Raw genomic sequence first — 22,646 nt, 5'->3', positions numbered from 1 at the left:
ATTTCCAGTGGAAATACATTTAATATATAAGAGTATCTTAAGAAAAATACAGATTTTACTATATTTGACCATAGTTTTTACAAAATTTTAATTTAAAAATGAAGGTGCAATTAGACACAAAGTCATTCGACAATTAAAAGTTTCAATGCTAACTAGAATGTGGACATCTCAGACATGATCATGAATTGTGACCCAGCTAAAATACCCTCACTTTCCAGAGCCTATTCTGAACTTCACCTTGAAGATAGCTTGGAAACTCCACCTATTCTATTTGAGAGTGCTTGAGGAAAAACATACTGCTTTTCAAATGCAGTGAAACTCATCATAAATAAAAGGGGGGGGGGGAGGGAGAAATACATAATGTTGACTTCAGCCTTTCCACCAAACATATCTCTTCCTCCCCCTGCTCACACCTTTCTTCATTCTCTGCATTACCTTCTTTTTCAGGTGCTTCCTATCTCTACACTTCTATGTTTGGTTCCAAAATACTACCATTCCCTGCTTTTTGGGTACAGAAATTTAGCCACGGCTGAAATGATTCTCCATGCCAATTTTTAGGCAAAACAAGTTACAACAGTAAAAACTGTACTTTGCTGATAAACAAGTATCTGTAGTAAGACACTGTCAAGATCCTTGTTGTGAATCATACTGCATCTGGGAGAAGTAAAGACTTTATTTGGACAGTCCATAAAAACAGATTATTGTTCTAGGTGACCTATTTTTGCTTTCAGGGAAGCAGAAGTTTCTCTCAATACTTAGAATATCTCTTACGTAAACGACAACGTCAAAGAATATGAAGTTGCAGAATGAAGTACCCAATGTCAGGAAGCACCAAAACTAAAATTCCAACCTTAATTCACTCCACTTGCGAGTATACTAATTATGACAGCTTTTATCTGCGAGCAGATATTTCTTCTTCTCCACAGAACTTTTGTTCACTGTTGAACTGTGTTCCTTCAATACAGTTATACAATACTGGTTTTACCTATCAGTCAGCATATACTATGTACCATGAATTACACTTCCTTTTTTACAGAATAATTACAATCTCCATACAGTTAGTGCTCATCATTGCTGTATCTAAGAGTTTCACAAACAAAACTTCCGTGTTTCTATAAAATATCTTTGGCACATGCATCAAATTGTTTCTCAAAATATGTAAACATGATCATACTGTAAGTTTTCAGAACTATTGTCATTGGCTTAATGTGCATTGTAAATATCAGCAGTTCTGTCAATCAGGTCACTGGTGTCTCAAGATAAAGCATACAAAAAGAGAAGAGTCTGGCCAGATATGAAAATGGTGTTCAAGTAAACTCCACAAGATGAATTTTGTGCAAAAATAGAAACTTTGTGCAAAATATAAATATAAAATGAAATCTTTCCATACAACCATACCGTAAATATGAATCCATTCTTTCTGGAGTCCCTATTATTTTCAGGATACTCCTTTCCAACAGTGATGCAAGGATTTTAAAGAAAACAAAATCATTTGCAGAACAACTATGGTCGTTATTTTGTGCAGGTTCACATACTGCCTACGTCATGGACTGTATAAGGCAGGAGTCCTGCTGAGTCAAATGTATAAAGTCCTAATGATCCATATGTAAGGATGCTGAATTACAACATACCTAAACTCTGGATTTTAGTGTCTGAAAGTTACTTCTATAATTCTATACTTCTGTAATCTCCTAAATTTCTAAGAAGTAAGCTAAAAAAGGGAAAAAAAAAAAAAAGAAAATCCCATTATATCAAATCACATTTACACGATCATAGCTTTTTTTTTCAGGCAAAGGTAAATCCAACTGATGCCAAACAAAATATATAGGCTCACTCTGCAGGATGTCAGTGAAATTTCAAGCAGACTGAGAGGGTACCATATCTTCAGGGGAAAACAACTGGCTATTAAACAAAGACAAAGAAAGACATCCAACTACCAATTTCCAAGTGTTTCTCTTAATTTCTCTCTCATATCCTGTAGTTGAGTTTACTATAAACATCCTCATTTCCTAAGGATTTCAGTCATATGCTGTTCTGACAGATTTGTTTAATCTAGAATTAAATTTTTGTGTCAAAGTTCTTTTAAAATGTTTTTAAATAATTAGCAGAATTAAATTTAATCAAATACAGAAGTATAACGTAACTAGAAAATAGCTGAATGTTGCTAAGTATTTTCAACAAAGGCTATACTCACAGCTTCAGCTTCTGCTCTTGTCTTAAAGGTAATCACTGCATGGAGAGAAGAGTCATCTATCTGGCAATCTTCAATTTCACCATATTGCTTTTAATAAATAAAAAAAAAAGCTTATTGAAATAGTTCTCCACCTCTAAAAATCCTGTCCTAAATCAAATGCCCTCACAAATCATATAAAATTAGAATAGTGTACCTTTCACAGCCTTAATGCCAATCACGATACTTGTCTTTGCAATGAATACAGTTACTTTTACTTGCATTTCTAAAACGCAAAGTGCTGTAGTTTCTGGATTTCCTGATTGTAAACATACAGGTATGAAGTAAAATTATGACAGGAAAAGGGGTTCTTCTGCTTCAATACTTCTCTCTTGATCAGAAAGAAGGGATCTTGAGATGATTCCATTAGTCTGTTATGAAACTCTTCCACAAGATTTATTAGACACAGGGACTGTAGAAAAAGTTCCAGAACTTAACTTGATTTCAGCATCTTAAGAACCTGACCCATCTATTCCTGTAATGGTCTCTATGGTATTGCTACCTTTAATGCTGCCATCACTGTAAGCTGCAATGCCCAACATATCTGTACAGGTGGAGTGCACTGCTGATGTGCAGAGAGTTGTGATATCATACCACAGAAACAGAAATACAGCTCAGTGCATTCCCATGGAATTTGGAGCAAGTTTGAATACAGAAAATGTACAACCTGCAAAGTGAAATAATTAACATTTTTTCTCAGTGTTACACTACTAACACTGCGAACGGAATTGTATTTGTTGATGCTACTAAGTTTTTTTTGCTTAATACTTTTGTTTGTTAAAGATAGTAAGTTTAATACTCCCTGCAATAAGACCAAAGTATAAGAAAACGCTAAGTTCTAAGCAAATTTATGTCCATAAACTGACAGCACACAGCAAGTTTTTAACAGTGGCAGGTTCTCTGTCTTCATTTTTATATTCTTTGCAGTCAGTAAAAGAAGCACATAATAAAATGCAAAATATGAAAGCTGACCAGCAAAATTTACTTTAGTGATATTCATAAGGCAGACTAAATCACAATATCATGCTGTAGATTAAAAATAAGTTTTTTCTTATACTCATCATTGAAACTAGACTCAGAAATGCCCTATGGCTGACCAAGTGGATTGTATTGCTTCATTTGAAAGTTTTATGTTCTTAGTTGTACACCAAAAATTTGTAAAGTCATTGCTCAAATGTTCAGTCCATCATACATCTCTATAGAAAGTACTTTTGTTCCCCTTAAATACACACACACATATACATAGAGGTACATATAAATGTTCGATCTGTCATCCATCTCTATAGAAAGTAATTTTGCTCTCCTTCTAGGTATGATGGTCCCCTTTTTGTTCCCCTATATAGGTATGATGTAGTGTATTAAGGGGAACAAAATATATATATACATTTATGTGTGTATATATATATATAGCTCCTGGAAACACGACACCTTAAAAACCCCAGTATAATAGTGGCATTTTTTTGGTTGTGGGTTTTTATAAACTTGTGTTGATTTCTCATTATATTTGCACATAAAAATTTGCTAAAAATTATGTACGTCAATTTATAATTTTTTAGACTAAAAACAGAATAAAAATATTATGTAGAAAAAGCTCTGACTTCTTAATCTTACAGAGATGAATAGACAGAAACCTTTGGCTGCCCTGCCAAGATCTGCATATAGTTGCACAATTCTCATCTTGATTCTTAAATTCAGAAAGTTAGGCAAAAGCACTGAAAATTTTCAGTGAAAATTTTCATTAAGCACTTGTTAAGATACTTCAATAAAGATAAATAAACTTCAGATATTGAAAGTCTGGCACTGAATCAGTCTTTGTTCTCACCATCCCTTCAGTTATTTTATCTTTCTATACCTAAAAATCTGTAACAATTTTACATATATCCTGAACAAATAAGTATTATAAGTCATTACTTTATACTCCCAATTTCCTTTCTTTTTAAGAAAAAAACCAAGCCTTGTAAATGCTATGCGGTTACAGTTACAATTAGTTGAATCAATGGTCTAATTTCTCTTTGTTTCACCTTCTTCTGATGCATCCTCTTTTTCCATGAACAGGTATATCATGTTAAAGATTCATTCCTAAATAGTATTTCCAGATTAATTGAATCAAGAGAAAACAAGTCATTCAATAGAAGCATGTCATCCAAAGAACAGAAAAAGTAAAACTGCCACATACCGCAAAATGAGGAAGAAGATCTTCTCTATCACTTTCTGTAAATGCAGAGATTTCTAATGCCCTAGGTCGATGATCCACAACTGCATGCACAGGAACTCCTCTGCCTCTACCTCGGCCTCGTATTCCTCTACCTCTGCTACGTGATGCACCCCGACCTCTTGCATGAACCCCTCTACCACGAACTGAAGAAAGAATCCCTCGTTTGGCAGCCTAAGATGTTTATACATAACATACCGATGTATTAACATTCATAATCTAAATATTTAGACAAAATTAACAAACACATATTCTGATGTTTCCTAAAAACCCATCCCCAAACAAGCCTCAGAAAGAGCAGCTTTCAGGTCTTAAAATAACAAAAGGTGACATGTTAATAACATTAGAAAGCTAATACTGTTAATTATTAACGGATCAAAAATAGGATGGAAATAGGAAAAAAGAACCAGGTATTAAAAACAGGTATCAAAAGAGCTCTTCTCTGTGAGGATAATTCCTTATAGGAGAAAGGAACTGCAGTACAACATTTGAAATTTCATTAACAAGTTGTCTTGATGTGGTGACTAACTACTTAATTTGTCTCTATATCTTTGTCTCTTCATTTGCCTCTGAAAGTCCAGCCAGGACTTTTATTCTGGCCAGAATTGATCCAGCATAATAGCTTTTGGCCACCGAATTGTAAGGTTTGAAACAGAGGCTCTAACGAGCACCTCCAAAGACAAAGTATTCGCTAAAAATTTGGCTCTACGTACTCACTAATTTCCATTCCCACAATACCTGTGTATCCCTTCTAAAGAACTGGCATGCACTCTACAAGAAAAGTCAAAAGGCCAATGACAGGATCTCTGACACCATTTAAAAAATAATTCGCAAAAGTTATTTTAAGTTTCAAAAAAGCACTTTCAAGGATTTAATTTCAACGTTTATAATAATTAAAAAAAAAAGTATTTTTAAACCCAAATAGATCCTAAAGTGTTTGCAACTCAGGCACTGAAAGCACTACTTTAATGCATAACAGTGATATCACCTATGAGGAGATCAATCTGTTTTGGCTTTATTCATTAAATTATTCAGATAATTTTACAATAGTATATAGTTCACTTTTTACTTTTTGTAAAGAGAATCCTGTGGGGATTTTTGGTTTTCTTGGTTTTTTTTTTTGTTTGTTTGGGTTTTTGTTGTTGTTGTTGTTTTTTTCTTTTAAACTTTTTTAAATGGTTAAATGAATAATCCAGAAGTTAAAGATTATGCTGACTCAACAATCAAGTTCCCTCACAGTAAAATCAGGACCACCTGGAACAGAACAGCAGGTTATGAGCTACAGAAGCAACACATGAATATTTTGGGAGTTAAAGCCACAAAGACAATATGTGAATAAAAATTTTCTAAAGAATTTGTAAGAATACTGAAGAATCAAACAAACATCAAAGGGAAAAAAAACGTATCTCTCTTGTAAATCATACAAGGGACACATGTCATGCTGTTCCTTGAAACATACTGGTATGCTTTACTAATAACCCTGTTTTTCTCCATCTACTTTGATCAGTATTTGCTAAAGGTCTCAGAATATTAATTTTACTAGCAAAAATTATTTTCCTCAAAGAGCTACATTTTTTTTTTCCAAACTCAAAATACAAACAGACTCAATGATAGATGGAGTAGGATTAGCACACTCAACTACAGTGTAACTTTATCTTGAATGAGCACCTACTTTTCTACTGCTATTTTACAGATCATTCAATTCACATATTTTCTAAAATGTACGATTTATAAATAAGCTTTCAGTATACCTATGAAATATTATTCACCATCAGAATATATATTGTTAACATAAGCTTTTATGTCATCTCTATTCAATTGGTTTGGCTTATCAACAAACATATTTTCACAATTACAAAAGCTCCATAACACCTTAGTTTTAAAGTGAGATTTTAATGCAACTTAGCCATACGTATGTGCACTGTGTTCATATGTAGTTATACATAAGACATGACCAAACTTCATTAAGACAAGAGGGATTTAAGCGACACAGCAGCCTGCTTAACAGTAAAAAGAGATAAGATTATCATGCAATTAAGTAGGTATTATACAATCATATAGGCAAGACAGTGCAATATAACACAGAATAACACCCACAGCATTCAGAATTTCTAAAGTAAGACACAGATATGAAGAATCTTGCACAGCCTTCTGAATTTTTTTAAAAGCAAGTACTTTAAGAAAAAGCGTGTTTCTATACGTTGAGCACTTCTTGAAACATTGTATTTGCTTTTGGTAAGTCCCCCTTCTCTTGAAACCAATTCTGTAATAATACTACTTTTGGCACTGCAGCCTTTTTGGTTAATCCCATTAAGAGGATGGTAACACTTAAGAATAAAAGATCAAGCAGTGTTTTTTTAACTCTTCTGTACCAAACACAACATCACCTACAGACAACAATTTAAAAACACTCCACGCTCTCAAGGAAGTGTTACTACCACAAATCTATAAAATATCACATCATCTAAATAGTTACAGAATTTAAACAGATTAGCAATCAAAATTAAAGACAATACTATTTCTCTACCTCAGTGGAATTCAGAAACTGATTTTTAAAAATATTATTGCTAAATGCCTCCACCTACACACCACTTAATATTGCATTCTGGAAAAAATAGTTTATGATACAATACACAAGGCAATAAACATATATGAAAATATTTGATTAAAAGTTAATTGCTACAAAAGAAGAGACAAACATACTTCCAGCTGTAGCTCTGTATATTTTCGTCTTAATTCAGTAACTTCCTCCCCAGCTTGCATCTTCTTGTATAAATCCAGTTCAGTATCTAGTAACTCCTTCTGCATCTAAGAAATTGTTATGGTAAATTATTAGTTCCACAGTTCACATTCTATACTGAGGAAACAATTTTCCGATAAAACCCAAGAATCTATGGCTACGCTCCTATCAGCAGGCTATTTCAAAAATACACAGTGACTTAAGGATTGGCCAGCATTAGCCTCCAGGGAAGGTAGAAGTCTGCCACAGCACCTCTATCTGGAAAACAAGTTCCTAGAAACTCTAAGAAAAGGGAATTTGAAAACTAGAAGCTGTAGTGAAATTTTAAACTTAACCAAATTGTGGCTTATTAATTCAGATCACAGCTGTAACTTTGCAGGTATACTGCTTACTACACTAGGTTTCCACCTTCAAAAACAAACCAAGCACAAGCTTAGGAGCATTCTTGGAAAGATAAAACTTCCATGTGTAGTAGTATGTTTCTGAGCTTGGTGATGTCAAAGCTTTTAGACTACCACACAAAGCCAAAGCCAATGGCATTTTTTCTAAACTAGAGATACACAAAATAGAAAATGCAAAATTATATGGTAATGATGATGAGATAAAAAGGGATTGTACAAAAAAAAATGCAGTACAATTATGAATGAATACAAAATCTATAATCAGTAATGAGAAAAAGCATCTAAGTTTATCAGAATTCCATAATGCAAAAAGCACAAATGATAGTTCTGTTCAGACCACGGTAGAAAAAACACAGTAACAAGACCTCTGCTAACAAAGGTTGGTCTCTGATGCACCCGGAGTTGCCTTCCAGCACACAGTACCTTAAAAAAATTATCAGAAGGTTCAAAAATGTATATGAAACTGAAAGGTGTCTCTGAACCCAAATTTAGACATGCTCATTGCAACCACTGAGGTCACATGCGGGTACAGGTATAGGAAAGGGCTTTATGTGACCATGAAAATTTTATTTTAAGTTCTGTTCCAAATGGGAAGCTCTCTATTTTCTTTTTTTTTCTTTTTTTTTTAATGGGAAAAGCAGCAGCCAAATGTTCCAGTGACATCACAAATGAAGGATAAAATTATAGATGATTGTGAAATAGTTTTACATTTACACCCGTTGATTCAAAACCACGGCACGTAATGTATTCAAAGGCTGGTTGTCAAGAGATGAAGGTTTCGCAGTTGTGACAGTTGGAAACCAAGTATCACCACTGAATGATAAAATAGTGGTTTTTTGTGTCTTTGTTTTTTCCTGGAAGCTTTAAAGGAAAAAAAGCTGGATTATTCAACTGGCAACTTCAACCTGAACCCCCTTCAGCCCCATTTTCTGATTATCTACAGCAACCACAGAAAAAAATCCATTACCTCCTGTATAATGGTTTTCAAAATTTTCAAAATTGGAAACAGTGTTTTTCTCAAATCCCACTGTGTTGCAACACATCAATGACACGGCAAAACAACCACTTCTGAAGTTTAATAATGACCAGCAGTTAGAACTCACAAAGCAGCCAGTGACATGGGTGTCGTAAAGGAAGTCTCTAGACTTTTGAGGTTTACTTCTAGAGCTCTTAATGAAGACTTCCCTTTTAAAGAGCTGTGCCAGGTCTCAAGAAGAAAATACCTCCTTCAAGACATACCAAGAAGCAGTAAAGGTTTCTACACTCAGGGGGAAGAGTATTTTGTAATCTGCATGAACTGGAACCAGACAAAAATAGGTAAAGATAATGGCAAAGCCACACAGGCCTCATCTACCTAATGCTTCAAGTTTTCAGGGTCTTCTGAGCTGTCCAGGTTTTAAACGCTAAGAAAATGCAAGAGAACCTAGAGCAAAGTCAGAAAATTATCAAAGTTGTAAATTTTAACTGTTAATTCCTGACTTTCACAAGGTCACACGGAACTGATTGTTTTCTCTCTTTCAAATGTTAACAAAACAATGCTCACAAGATAACGTACAATCTCCCTCAGAGGAAAGCGATCAATAAAATCAACTTTTCTACAGTTTGGATATTTTGTCCATTATGAAATGGATTTGTTTAAAATGCTTCTTCACTTTCCATATTACAAACGAAATGGAAGACCAGCTCAAAAACTCCATGAAAACTGTAATTCAAATTAGCCTATCACCTCACTTTACTAAGTAAAAACAACAATCACACAAGGAAGTAGTGGACCAGGTTGCCAAGCAAAGGGTGATTTGGGCAGAAGAGATCTCAAGATCAACAAAACTGGGTTGAAGGGAGAGACCACCTCAAGGATACACATACCAATCCACATAAATGAGGGAGGGCCTACAGAACAGTATCACAGGGGAAGATCTCATTTCTTTTCTGGGAAATCAGTGCCTCCCTGAAGAGCCTGTACGCTAACACAGACGACGTGTGAAACAAAGAGGAGGAATTAGATGTCTGTGTGCAGTTACAGGGCTACAATCTTACTGAGACTACAGAAACATCATAGGAACACTCACACGACTGGAGTGCTGCAGTGGATGGGTACAGTCTGTTACGGAAGGACAAGCCAGGATGGCGAGGAGCGGGAGTTGCCCTTTAGGTGACAGTGCAGTATGAATGCATGGAGCTCTGCCTGGATACAGATGATGAGCCAGTCAAAAGTTTCTGAGTCAGGATTAAGACAGCAGACCAATGTGGGTGACGTTGCAGTGGATGTGCACTACACACTGCCTGATCAGGTAAAAGAAGTAGACAGGCCTTCTTCAGACAATTGGAAGAAGCCTCCTGTTTGAAGACCCTGGGCTGGATATCTACTTGAAAGGCAGGATGATTTTCAAAAATCACATCCTCCAAGTTCCAGAGCGTGCATCTACCATTATGTGCAGAGGCTGACAGAGCTGGGATTGTTTGACTTCAGGATGAGAAGGTGGTGGGGGCATGGACCTTATCCATGTGCATAAATACCCAGTGTGGATGAGTAAAGAAGACATCCAGACTCTTCTTAGTGGCGCCTGGTGATGGAACAAGACGATCCCCAGAGATCCCTTCCAATCTCAACCATTTTGAGCAGTTTTGTGTTATTGGACTGTTTTCTTGTTCGCTCTAAGAATTTACTGGGCCACTCTCAGGGTTAAATAACTGCCACGGGTTAAAATGCTGCATTCATGATTTTCTACTCAAGAATTTACCAAGTTTCTGTGATGCAACTTGCTTCTTCATTTCTATGGGTCTGGATTCTTTCCCTTGCATGTGACGAATCCCACAACCAACCATTATTCTTGGATCAAAACCATTATAAACTACTCTTCCTGTTCAAGTTTATGAAGCACTGTACACCACCAGCAGAAGAGTGTTTCTCAAAAACATGAAGCTTTAACAATCAAATGTAGCTTTGAAAATATTGCCAATTTCTAGGACTTTTATAGTTCAAATTCACTCTACAGGTAGGTAACTTCCTTCAGACCTCTCAGAAACATTTTCTCACCAAACAATGTCCACTCTCTTTCAAAAACATTAAAAAAAAAAATCTCGTGTCTCATCTCCAAAAAAAGAGGAATTTAATCTTATTATAGCAGTGTCTGAATTCTGGAATTATTACCGTTAGTTCCCCCTCTAAAACACAGTAGAGTATTCCACTGGAACTGAAGTTGTTTTAGAGGTATAAACTGACTTCCAGAAATTATAATCTATGTCCATTTTCAGGATAAAAATACACTGCTCCAACTTCTTCCTGACTGACAAGCGATGTAAGAAGCTACAGTGAGTGCATACAGGTCATTTCAGTATTTCTTTTTGATATTTCTTTTCAAAACTGTACATCACTGTAATTTACACTGCAGTTACTTTTAATGCCTATATTTCTATGTAAAATAAAGCAGTAGAAATGCTGTTTCAAACCGAAAACTAATAATCCATTTAAATTAAATCTGGCTTGTAATGTTACACCAGCTTTATAAAGCAGAATCCCAAATATTAGAAGAGAAGACTAAGCATTCTGAAGATTTAAGAACTGAATCAAAACAGCAAGAAAAGATCGAAACTTTTTGTCTTCTACTGGAAAATACACTGTACAAAAATCTGCTCTTTTATTAGTATGCAATTCCTCACTTGATAAAGCAAGAAAAGCTTATAATGTATTTAAAAGAAAACATTAATTACTTAAAATGTTATTTCTCAAGGTCTTGCTTAATTCTTAATCACCTAGTGACCTGTTTAAGAGCGAATACTTCTATAAAAAGCAAAATACTGCATTTTAAAAAGGTAATATAATTGCACCTTTAAGCAGTTGGGAAACTGGTTATAGCCATATACTAACAAGAATGACACCAGAGAAGGGAAACTCCTCTCACGGGTATAACCCAAACATGGATAGCTAGATCAAAGGAAAATTGACCAGCATAATCTTCAATCTAAAAAGCTTGATATATTGAAAAATTTCAGTGACATAAAAAACACCAGTAAATTATGTACCAGTACAGTAGTCAACTAATTTCATGAAGCAGTTTGTTTTGTGTATTAAACCTGACCAGAAGATATGTTTTGCATAATGATAATACTTCTGCGTAAGAAATACTATATTCACAATTTCTATTAAAAACTTAAGAAAGCAATAGACTATACACAAAAAATCAGATAAGGCAAAAGAAATAATCATAAGATTTTTTTTTTTTTTCCAGATGATGCAATATCTGTGTATGAGTGGATAAACCCTTTAGACAACAGCATGGTTTTAAAATTAACGAAGTTCCTTTAAAAAGAGGGCAAAACCAATCTCACTTCAAAGATGACTTCAAAATTAAACCAGTATGGTTCTAAATACTGCTGATGTGGCTGCATATTTTTATTCTGCTGACATAAGCATGTGAATTCATCTTATTAAAAAGCTGACCAAAACTTCAGTACCTGAGTCTTAGTTTTCATGCTTTTTAAAGGAGCTCCTCCTCCTGGTGATACACCTTTTAACTCATCCTTTAACTTGGTAATGCTATTAGTCAAAATTTCCAGTGTTTTCATGATTTCTGCTTTGTCTTCTGACTTCATGGCTTTATTCTTCTCCAGCTTTGAAATCAGCATCTGTCCAATTTAAAAAAAAAAAACAACTTTTTTACTTAGCAACTACTATTACAGATCTGTTTTCTAGTACTCATTACAACTAATGGAAAAACAGAATATTGCATTTCTTTTGCTGTGATCTTCAACTCAACATATACGGCTATTAACAGCTTATATTAAATTTAAATCTTTGTCTGAATCTCTGATTAACTAATGAACATCTGATATTTCCATTTCATTTGGACAGTTTTGCTCAACATACTTAAATTATTTCAAAATTTTTATTCAACTTAAATGACATTTTGGCCTTTTTCTCCTCCTAAGCCTGAGTGCAGACGTGCATACTTTTCTACATCAATCTTTCCTGCTCTTGTCAAGTAGAAATCTCAGGCTTTCACTTCTCTCAAAAAACATATGCTGCACCAAAATTAGGTAATTTTAACTAAAATTGCACCTAAATTGTATAAGCTTGTAGTTTTTTAATTGAACTAACAAGACCAGTTACATTAACACTCTAAACTCAAAATAATGGGATAATACCATTCTAAGAGAATGCTTATTTTATAGGTCAGTTTTGTTGCTCATGCTTACAAATTCTGAAATATTTTAGAGAAGGGAACTGAGATTTTACAACTGAATTGCTGACTTTAATGCTAACATTTTACCTTTTGTGTTTCAATGTGCTTCTCTAAGATTTCTTGCTTCTTTTTTCTCACATCTTGTTGAAGTCGTAATGCTTCCTAGAAGCATAAAAAAATTACAAAGAGTTTCTAGATTTTGAAAAATAATGCCAGAAGAATAATATACTATACCTGACAACTATACAGTAGTAACTTAAAATAACAGGGAAAAAATTAGTAACAGAAACTCAAGGTACTAATAGGCAATCTTTCAAATTATGGTTTGGAAAACAATGCGTCACCAAATTAGTGAAGGATCTAATAATCTTTCTTAGTTAGATCTGTGCTGGAAAGACTTTGTTACTACTTACGTACAAAGCAATCCCTTACAGAACTCCACTGAAAGCTGAAAGGCAATATAATACACTACCGCAAGAGGTACAACATACAAGAGTTTACATGTGCAAGGACAGTTATCTTGAAAGTAAATCAAGTCCATCAATTAAAACACATTCTCCAATACACTTACAAGCAAAAAGAAAATACATTCTATTTTCTAAAATTAAAATGTTACCCAGAGAAAACTATCTCTCTTGCATCTGACTACTGTAACTTGAAAGTGACAAGTACTGCCACTCAATCTGCTAAAACCAGAATCTTGACATTGCAATGGGCAACTCAAAATTAATTGAAACTGATAAATTTGTGACATATTGCACTCAGAAGAAGAAGCAGGAGGAGACACAGCAGCTGCTGTGCTCAGCTCCGACTAATGCTGCTTGAGAGAAAGCAACTGCTTCTTGCTCTCAGAATGTAGAAGTCTTAGATAGCAGGATACTTGCAGAAAACAATTAAGAGCTTTGATACCAACATATTTAATGGGATAAAAGAAGAGGCAGAAGATGATTTTGCACCTCTAGATCACCAATCAACTGGGAATCAGACTGTAAGTGGATTACCTTATACAAAGAGTGTAAATGCACAACAGCCATAAAAAAGAGATAGTAATAAGGTTTCTGTATGGCTTCCCAAATACTGACAAAATCTGCCTCATGAAATGTTAGTTTTGCAATACAATGTGCAATCATTGTTCTGAAGGGAAAGGGAAGATAAGACAAGGGGATGAATGCTAAGAAAAACTAGGGAGACAGCAGGAAAGAAGGGAGCGAGTCCCACAAAATCATGTTTTTCCACAAGTACTAGTATATTGTAATAAAAATCTCTGAAGAAAGGAAAGAGCACAAGATCACATGAAAAAAGAGCCAATCACTTAACATGTCTTCAGTGTCTTCTCAAAAAAACCTCTACAGCTGTTAAACTAAGTCAATAATTTTATTATGAGCTTTTTGCCATTTCACAGGCACTTAGTGTCTTAACTTGAAAGGTAAAGGCTCTAATTCCGAAAAACATGTTTTAGGGGACAAATATGAAATGAAGTCCCAAAATTAGAAGTGATTTCTTTAAAGTCTGGACCAATGCCATGACTGACATGCAGCTACAAACTGCTATTTCAAATCATATTAGACATTAGTTACAGAAGTTTACCAATAGGCTAAAACCTTTGTTTAATGGTTACACTGCTTTCAGTACTTATGTTTGAATCTAACTTAGTATGGAACTCTTAATTTGTGGTTTGAAACCAGTAAAATAAACAATTGTCCTATATTTAGTTTTTCTAAATGATAAGAATAAACCTGAAGAAGGAGCTTTACTGGGCTCTTCTGAAAATTCTAAGCAAGCTAAACTACAACTAAGCGATCTATTCAATGCCAAATGCATTTTTGTTGCATTTCCTCTCTAACATCAAAACCCCCCCACAGAAAACCTAGTACTATGCAAAAAATAAAAATTGATGCAGAACTATAGTTTGGAAACAATAAAATGCAGAGTCATACAGTTCTCAGTTCTCTCAAGTGAAGAAACAATTTTGGTCACAAGTACAAAACACACTGAGAATAAAGGCCAGTTTAATGAGAATAAAGGCCAGTTCCAGAGAAAGTTCCAGAAAGGCGTAAGAGAGAAGAATAGGACTATATTATATTCCCTTCTCATTCAAAATGGACAATTCATGCCTCAACATGGAAATTCTGCTTCCAGGAAAAAGTGTTTCACATTTTGAACTTCTACAGAATTTTAAATCTGCTTACACTGCCTGAACATGCACTGAAAAAATAAAAAAACAATGCTGAATTTTCTTGTTCTTTGAAAAGAAACCATTATAGTGAATTTAATCTTATAACTAGTTTAATCTATGCTCCTGAGATGAATATACATAGTGCACTATCACTAGTGGTCACAAGTTCCCAATCTAGGTCCATTTTATAAAGAAGCATATTTAATTTACCTGTTTTTTCTTCTGTGCTTCATTAGAGTCTAGCACGGAAGTGGAAACAACAGGCAAAGATTTCTGTGCTGCCTTCAAAGCAGCAGGGTTGTACACAGTTTTTGTCAAGCCAGTAGAAGTGGATAAAACCTATAGGAGGAAATCATTTTATTTTTTTGCCAGTGAATTTCAGTTTTTTAAAAAAAAAAAACATGAGTGCTTAAAAATATATGTGTCTTTTCTTTTTTCTGTTTTGATGATACGGAATATAAAAATTTGGTGTTATTGAATATTTGGAGTTGCTGAAGTTAAACAATTTTTGAAGAGGCAGCATCACATCAGATATCTAAGAATTATAAACATCAGATTATAAATCCTTTCCGTTGAGATTTCATAGGTACTTCCAAGTTTCAAATATATAAAATTTTACGTATTTGAGCATAATTAAGGAAACAGAAGACTGAGATTTTCCCAAGAATAATGGAAGTTTTGCTTTTTTTGTTTTGAAGTTTAAAATGCAATTTTTCATGGCTCCATGAATTTTACAAGCAAAAATTCAACATAATTTTAGAGACCAAGGTCCAAAGTAGATACAATAGTTATTTTTCATATGCAGTTTGTGCAAAGTAGAGCTTGCACAATCAACAAGAAGTAACTCAAGTACAGGGAAGTCTTCAACATCATACAGCAAAGGAAGAGACTCCTATATCTCTCTGTTCTCTTTCCTACATTTGTAATGAGGTATGAAAATTTTTCCATGACTTACTGAGAACACAGTTGTCTGCTTTACAATCTGTTTAAAGTATACTATGTACATCTCCACAATACCTGAAGATTTGGACTATTCTGTTTTCTTATCATGTTCCTTAAAGGATATTTTGGCCATGTTAATACTGAAAAACCCATGGCTAAGTGCTGGAGATAATATAGGCATGATCTTGTCCGCCTTGTTAGCAAATCAGAGCAATTATGCAATTGGTATAATTTCCAGGAGTTTAAAAATACTTTATATATATGTGGAAAATTAAAAGATGCATGCAGGTCACCATGCACTCCATAAAATAGACACAATGCCCACCAACAGGAGAAAAAAAAGAGACAGCCAAGAAACATTAGAAAGACAGAAAAGATCAAGAGATCAGAAGAATTTACAACAGGAACGCTTCATATTAAAAGCCTTTCATTTCATTGTGCTATTTACACTATTTCTTCCCACAGTGAAGTATCTTCTAGAGTAGGCAGTGCAGAGAGGAGAACAAAGAAAAAAAAAAAATCAAAGCATGATATGGGGTATTACAGACGGTGATATAAAATGCTCTAAGCAGGCCTTTAAAAAGGAGATGAAGGAATTTTTTTTACTTATTAAAGCACATTAATGTATGCACATCCCAATCATATAGTTCCTATTACAAACTAGCTTTAGGACAGGCTACATCACAAACAAACAGAGGACCAAGTAAAGACAAAAATATTAACACACTCCTTTTGCCCTGAACTGACTTCATGGCAGAGTGAACCATGCTTCCTCATCTTTTAATATAAGGAGAGATGCCACAGCAGATGTACCTGCACCAACTAATACAGAAGAGCAAGAAGCAACAAATTAATGTCTTCCAAATCTCTTAATGCTATTCAAGAGAAGGAACAGTGTGAATCTCTTCACAAGTTCACAATTTGCAAGTCCCTGTACAGATCTTAAAAGGCCTCATGATGACTGTTTCATCTCCTTTTCCTCCTGCTCTTTGGAAAGCATAGCTACCTACTTTCTTACTGGAAAGTTCTTGTCAAACCCTGCACTCAGAAGCAAAAAAACATCTAGGACATAACATCTATGTTTTTTGACAGCTGTCAATAATTTAATTTCTAATGGTTATAGAGCATTATTTACTGCAAACTAAGCAAGGTATTTTCTTGTAAAGGGACAGCAGTAGGTAAAAACAGGTCAAACCAAGTTTCAGAACCCTACTAAAAATGCCAAAGGAAACGCTGCTTCACAACCAGTCCATCGAACTGTACAGCAGCTAATCACAATCAGTCTGTACTATAAGACAGCACAGCGGAAAACCATTTTAGTATGCATTTACTCTTTGTAGAAAAGTGTTTCAGGATAACTCAACTCTTTCGGAATGAGGAAAAAAAAAGTATTTACACTCAAACTGAAGCAGACTTCCTATTTCTAAATTAAGTATATAGTATGTATGTAAAATGTAGTTCAGGAATACACAGTAAGATATTTATCTGCAACTTATTTAGGGCAACAAGAATGCAACTAATCAAACCACCAACAAAATATAGGCAAGAAGCCAAGATCAGTGCATTCAGTGGACTGGTGGGCTTGAAATGAGTTGAAGAGACATCCTCTACAATTACAAATCAACATTAAGTATTGTTACCTTTGTATGCTAAGTACAGCATAATACCTTTGAGTGAATTTGACTTGTTAGATTCCACTAAATGCATTAACTGCCATACTGTAAGAGGGTGGGGGGCAAATGCAGTGGATGCTTCATTCATTTCAGATCAAGCCAATTCCCAATAGAAAAGATATATACCTAGGCAGAGGAACCTTGTTACCAGGTAAAAATTGCTGCCTTTCTAACAAAAGTCTTCTCAAATGAATGTTATAAACACTGGGGAAGCCTGTCCCCTAAGATACTAAACAGATCTGGAAACATGTGTCATGAACTTTGCTACTCAAGTAAACACATCAACAACTTCACGTTCTGAAAATTGCAACCACTGGTCAAAATACATAACTCATAACCACCATTCAGATGCACCTTTCCCACCTTACCTCTCTTTGTCTTTTCTATACTGATTAACTTCCACTTTTATCTTTTCACAAGCACTGCAAATTGTAAGACCAAGTAAGAGGGTAAACGTTTACAGCACCACCTTTTAAGGGACACAAAAGCCCAAATACATTTTTATAGAAAGGCTTTCTATAGATTCGTACGTAGTGTCAAAATCTATTTATTTTTTAAATTTATTTCAGTATTCTTCTAACAACTCAGGATCCTGGAACATATCTAGTTATTTTCATGACTGAATAAATGGAACCTACTATATTAAAACAAAAACCACAGAATAGCGGCTTCTGTCCTAGCATGTTTTATTCTTCTTATAATCATACAGCCATCTGCTAAGCTGAGTTTTGACATATTATACTTCCTAAAACTAATCTTTAACAAATAACTTTACTCATATTTATGAAACAAACTTCATATTGACACAAGGGGTTTTATAATAAAATTAATTCTACTGAAACTAAATGTGAGAGGAAGAGATTATGAGACATTCTCTTACCTTTTCAGTTGTTGGAGTAACTGGCTTTGACACAAAACCCAGTCTATCCTTCACAGATAGTTTAGTCACATTCTAAGAAAACAAAACAAAATTATAGTTCAAATATAATCTATTTTATGAATATTTTACTGTTTCCTGTGTAATTCCAAATGTTAGGAATTTAGAAAAAACATTTTTAAACTAATAAAACCATAGACTTTTGACCAACAATACAAGAAAAATAATATTAAAGCAGTTGATAAAATGAATTTGATTTTACAGTTAATATACATTTATAAATAGACTGGATAAGACAAAGATAAAGCCAAATTTGGAATCAAAGATTATGCTACATATTTTTTGCAAGAAGTCCATGACATGTTAGCTGGCCGAGGATTATCTACACAGGCCCTTTTAAATACACTTCAGTTTTTCTGTTTTATAATCTGGTATTTGCAGGCATCAATTGCAGAAAGTTGTTGTTTGAATCTAAACAACAAATATTTTCTGAAGTGTGGTGGTCTTCCTATTCAGAAGTAAAACTAAAATAGTGGCACAATGCTAATAATGAGATACTTTTAACACAATAAAAATTTAAAGGCTATTTCTCATGGGAGTAACATGCCGATTCTGTCATTATTTGTATTGGTACTGTGGTTACATTCTTCCTTGTATTAAGGGTGACGTACAAATACTGAAAACACTTTAGAAGCTGACCATCGGTCTTTAATGGTTTTAGCTGTTTAACAGATATAATATTAAAAAAAGGATACCTTTTAGTTCTTTGGATAGAAACCAACTTTATTTGAAATCTGAAAACGGCAATTTAACACATTACTGAAATATTTTCAGTGTCTTTTGGGTTTTTTTAAACTAAGTAAAAAGCTATGATACTAAAAATTAAGTACCATGCTTGGGTAAGAAAGCGAAATATCATTGCACTGAGGAAAACTTTAATATCAAAACACCACTCTCAATCAAATTAGATGCATTTATAAGTAGTAAATGTGTACTTGCACTATATCAGTAAGTGTAATGGATACATTCATACACTATGAAACCTATTACAGAAAGAAAAACGTGCAACTGATTTTTTGACTATCATACATACCTGAGTGACTTCTGTATTGGCACTCTGTGCTTCTGCAGGTTCAATATTACTTGCAGGTACCGGACCTAATCGCTCCTTGACTGATTGTTTCACTACCGGTAAACTAGGTTGCTGAACTAAGGGTTGTATTACCTGTAACACCGCCCCACCCCCAAAAAAGCACATGATAATATTAACAAAAGGCTGCTACATATGTAGTTCAATTAATACACAATGAAATTGCTGCAACGGCATTTAGATTTACACTTCTTCCTTCCTATCATTCAACAGCTTTTTCACCTGATGGCAAAAATACACACTTCATGAGATTTAGGATGTTATACTGACTATTTGTGCAGTGCATAAAGCAGCAACATCTATTTTGCACCTGCAGCTCACAGAAGTGATCGAACACCTCTGGTCTATTTCTATTAATCATGTCTACTTGGACTATCTTAACTTCCACCTGTTAGAACTGAACAAAAAGTAATAAGCAGTCTTCTAATTCTTTTCACAAATCTTTCATCATCAACCATTTCCTTATGGAAAGGCAGAACACAAACTTGTATTATTAAGACTCTCGCTTTTTACAGAGATATGTCATTTTTCATCTCCTGTGTATTTAACTTGGTCAAAATAGAAAAAGAAAGAAGGATATGGAGACATGCAGTCATGGGACTGAGGAAAAAGAAAACAGAGCAGCTAATCTTTGAACCTACCATGGATATGCCTTGACAGCTAACACCTTGCCTTTTTTTCTTTGACAAAAACATTAAACACTGAAGACCAAAAAAATACACTTCCAAGCAAGCTTTCTGTCATATTTATGACCCTCGGGAGGTCACCTAATCCATTCCTCCACTCCAGGGCAAAGTCAGCTGTACCTAAGCCATTACTGACTATCTATCTATCTAGTTCTTCCAGATTTCCAGTGAAAGAGGTCCTATCACCTCTCTAGGTAAAATGTTTCAGTATCCTTTAGGATTAGGAAATGTTTTTTAATATCTAATCTAAATCTCCTGTGCTGCCTTTTATGCCCAGTACTTGTTTGTTTACCACAGATGTGGAGAGCACGTTATTTCTGCTTCCTGGCAGAAGCCTTTTCTTTGATGATTTATTATGCTTGACTCCCACCATCTTTACTAAGTACTTCCACTCCTTTCAGAATTCCCACAGTAAGAATTTTCCAAAGTAATCCTGCTGAGGAAACAGCAGTGGTCAAGAAATCGTGCAAGACCAGATACTACTGAAGGGACAACTTAAAAGCCAACTGACTTTACATTGAAAAAAATTCAAAAGCCTGTCTAAATTTAGTGCCTGACACAGAAAAAATCTGGCCAGAAACCATTATAAATACAGGTGAAATTAATTCAGCTGTAATTAATTAATACACCAGAAATCTTGACAAAAATTCAAATACTTATAGTATGTGAAGTACTATAAGAAAGGAGTTTCCATACTACTTGTAGATATGATACCAAATATTAATTTCAATGAAAAGGGAAGGAAATATTCATGCTCCTGAAAGGCTTATGAATTAAAAATACCTGTTTACTGACTCAACAATTTGATAATTGTTATATTTTGGGATAGAGGAAGATGAAAGCATTGCACTTAAAATTTTAATTTCCTGTTTAAATTTTTCTTGTCACTGTGTGCCCTCTATTGCCCATAACAGACTTCAAATTATAGTTTCCTGACACCTGATGAAAGGCTGTCCTTTGTGAAGCAGGAACCTTTAATACTGTCACCTGGTACACCAAGGGGAATTCATGCTCAGACCATCAAGGTTAACTTACCAAAGGTGGTGTGCTGGGAAGCTAGTAACATCCCTAAAGCCCATAAGACTATTTAAAATTAATGTTTTGCAAAATAACAAATATGCAGATCAGATATTTGTTTGGAAATACACAGTTAATACTCCAAGCTGGATAGCATAATCAGCAAACAAGCTGATGCCAATAACTATTCAAGCTATCCTTCTCAAGAGAGGTAATGATTGTATGAATGCAAATGACATACTCCACTGCCCTCTTATGGCTGATCAGATTTAAATCAAGCTTAGAAAATAAATACCATTTTGAGTAGCACTAGTTCAGATCAAGCGTCAAGGATATTTATAAATTTGATTCCAAACTGAAATATGAAGGATTATAACTGGGGAGATAGTCAGAGAGGTGTTGTTAAAACTGCATTTTGTAGATAAAAAGCGTGACATTTGTTACAAAAGAAGGAGAGAAAGGAAACTGTTACCTAAAATGCCCTATAGCAGGATTGCTATGGAAAACTGGGTCATTGATTCTGAACAATGATGACGTACACCATCCAGAGAAAGAAGGAATTCAAAACTTAGAGCAGCAATTGAAAGAATCCTCTAAGAACTCACTTGTTCATTATATGAGCATATATAAATAAATGAACATTTCTTCTACAGAGCCTGCCTCATATATTCTAAGTGTAGAATGTGTTGTTCCACACTGACAGCAAATCCAATAAAGCAGCATACACAACTATTTAGAGGGACTTGCTACACCGGCAGCTAACTGACAAGACTCTGTCCAATAACCTACATGACCTGGGAGAATCCAACCTTCCCCTTATGTTTGAGTAGAACCACTACACCTGCTAACAAATCTGATTTGGCTTGCCACAGATTACAAATCTAAGCTCCAAAACAGTAATTGCTGTTTCATATTCTTAAAAAGTTGCCAGTGCTACTATGCACATGACAACTACCAATAGGTGTTCCATTGTGCAATTCAATCCAAAAATGTAGAATAGAATAGTTCAGTTGGAAGGGACCTACAGTAATCATCTCGTCCAACTGCCTGATCACTTCAGGCCTAGTCAGAAGTTAAAGCATGTTATTAAGGGTATTGTCCAAATGTCTCTTAAGGCACTGACAGGCTTGGGGCATTGACTACCTCTCTAGGAAGCCTAGGGTGTCTGACCACCCTCTCGGTAAAGAAATGCTTCCTAATGTCAAGTCTGAACCTCCCCTGGCGCAGCTTTGAACCATTCCTACACATCCTGTCACTGGATACCAGGGAAATCAGCACCTCCCTCTCCACTTAAAAATGTAAAACGTCCCTGATCCATTTCCACAAAATTAGTCTCTCTAATGCAGCTCTCCTTTTACG

General features: G+C 34.7%; 1 protein-coding gene across 11 annotated transcripts in view; it reads right to left on the bottom strand.

Moving 5' to 3' along the window:
* Positions 1–22,646, bottom strand: part of RBM26 (RNA binding motif protein 26) — a 76,977-nt gene that overhangs the window by 26,995 nt on the left and 27,336 nt on the right. For 4 of the 11 annotated variants that reach the window (XR_012671129.1, XM_075138619.1, XM_075138610.1 and 1 more), the window contains exons 13-20: positions 19,528–19,659; positions 18,438–18,509; positions 15,153–15,281; positions 12,854–12,928; positions 12,039–12,209; positions 7,146–7,250; positions 4,407–4,616; positions 2,195–2,281 (exon numbers count right to left, since the gene is read on the bottom strand). Coding sequence is in view for 9 of the 11 variants with exons in the window: in XM_075138619.1 (XP_074994720.1) it covers positions 2,195–2,281; positions 4,407–4,616; positions 7,146–7,250; positions 12,039–12,209; positions 12,854–12,928; positions 15,153–15,281; positions 18,438–18,509; positions 19,528–19,659 (981 nt within the window). In the remaining 2 variants the exon portion in view is untranslated. Of the gene's footprint in view, positions 1–2,194; positions 2,282–4,406; positions 4,617–5,679; positions 5,697–7,145; positions 7,251–12,038; positions 12,210–12,853; positions 12,929–15,152; positions 15,282–18,437; positions 18,510–19,527; positions 19,660–22,646 lie in introns of all 11 variants that reach the window. The other 7 variants (XM_075138626.1, XM_075138634.1, XM_075138636.1 and 4 more) reach the window with 4 other exon arrangements.

Source organism: Calonectris borealis, chromosome 1 (genome assembly GCF_964195595.1).
Source record: "Calonectris borealis chromosome 1, bCalBor7.hap1.2, whole genome shotgun sequence".
Classification (NCBI taxonomy): domain Eukaryota; kingdom Metazoa; phylum Chordata; class Aves; order Procellariiformes; family Procellariidae; genus Calonectris; species Calonectris borealis.
This window is presented reverse-complemented; position numbering and strand designations above follow the sequence as displayed.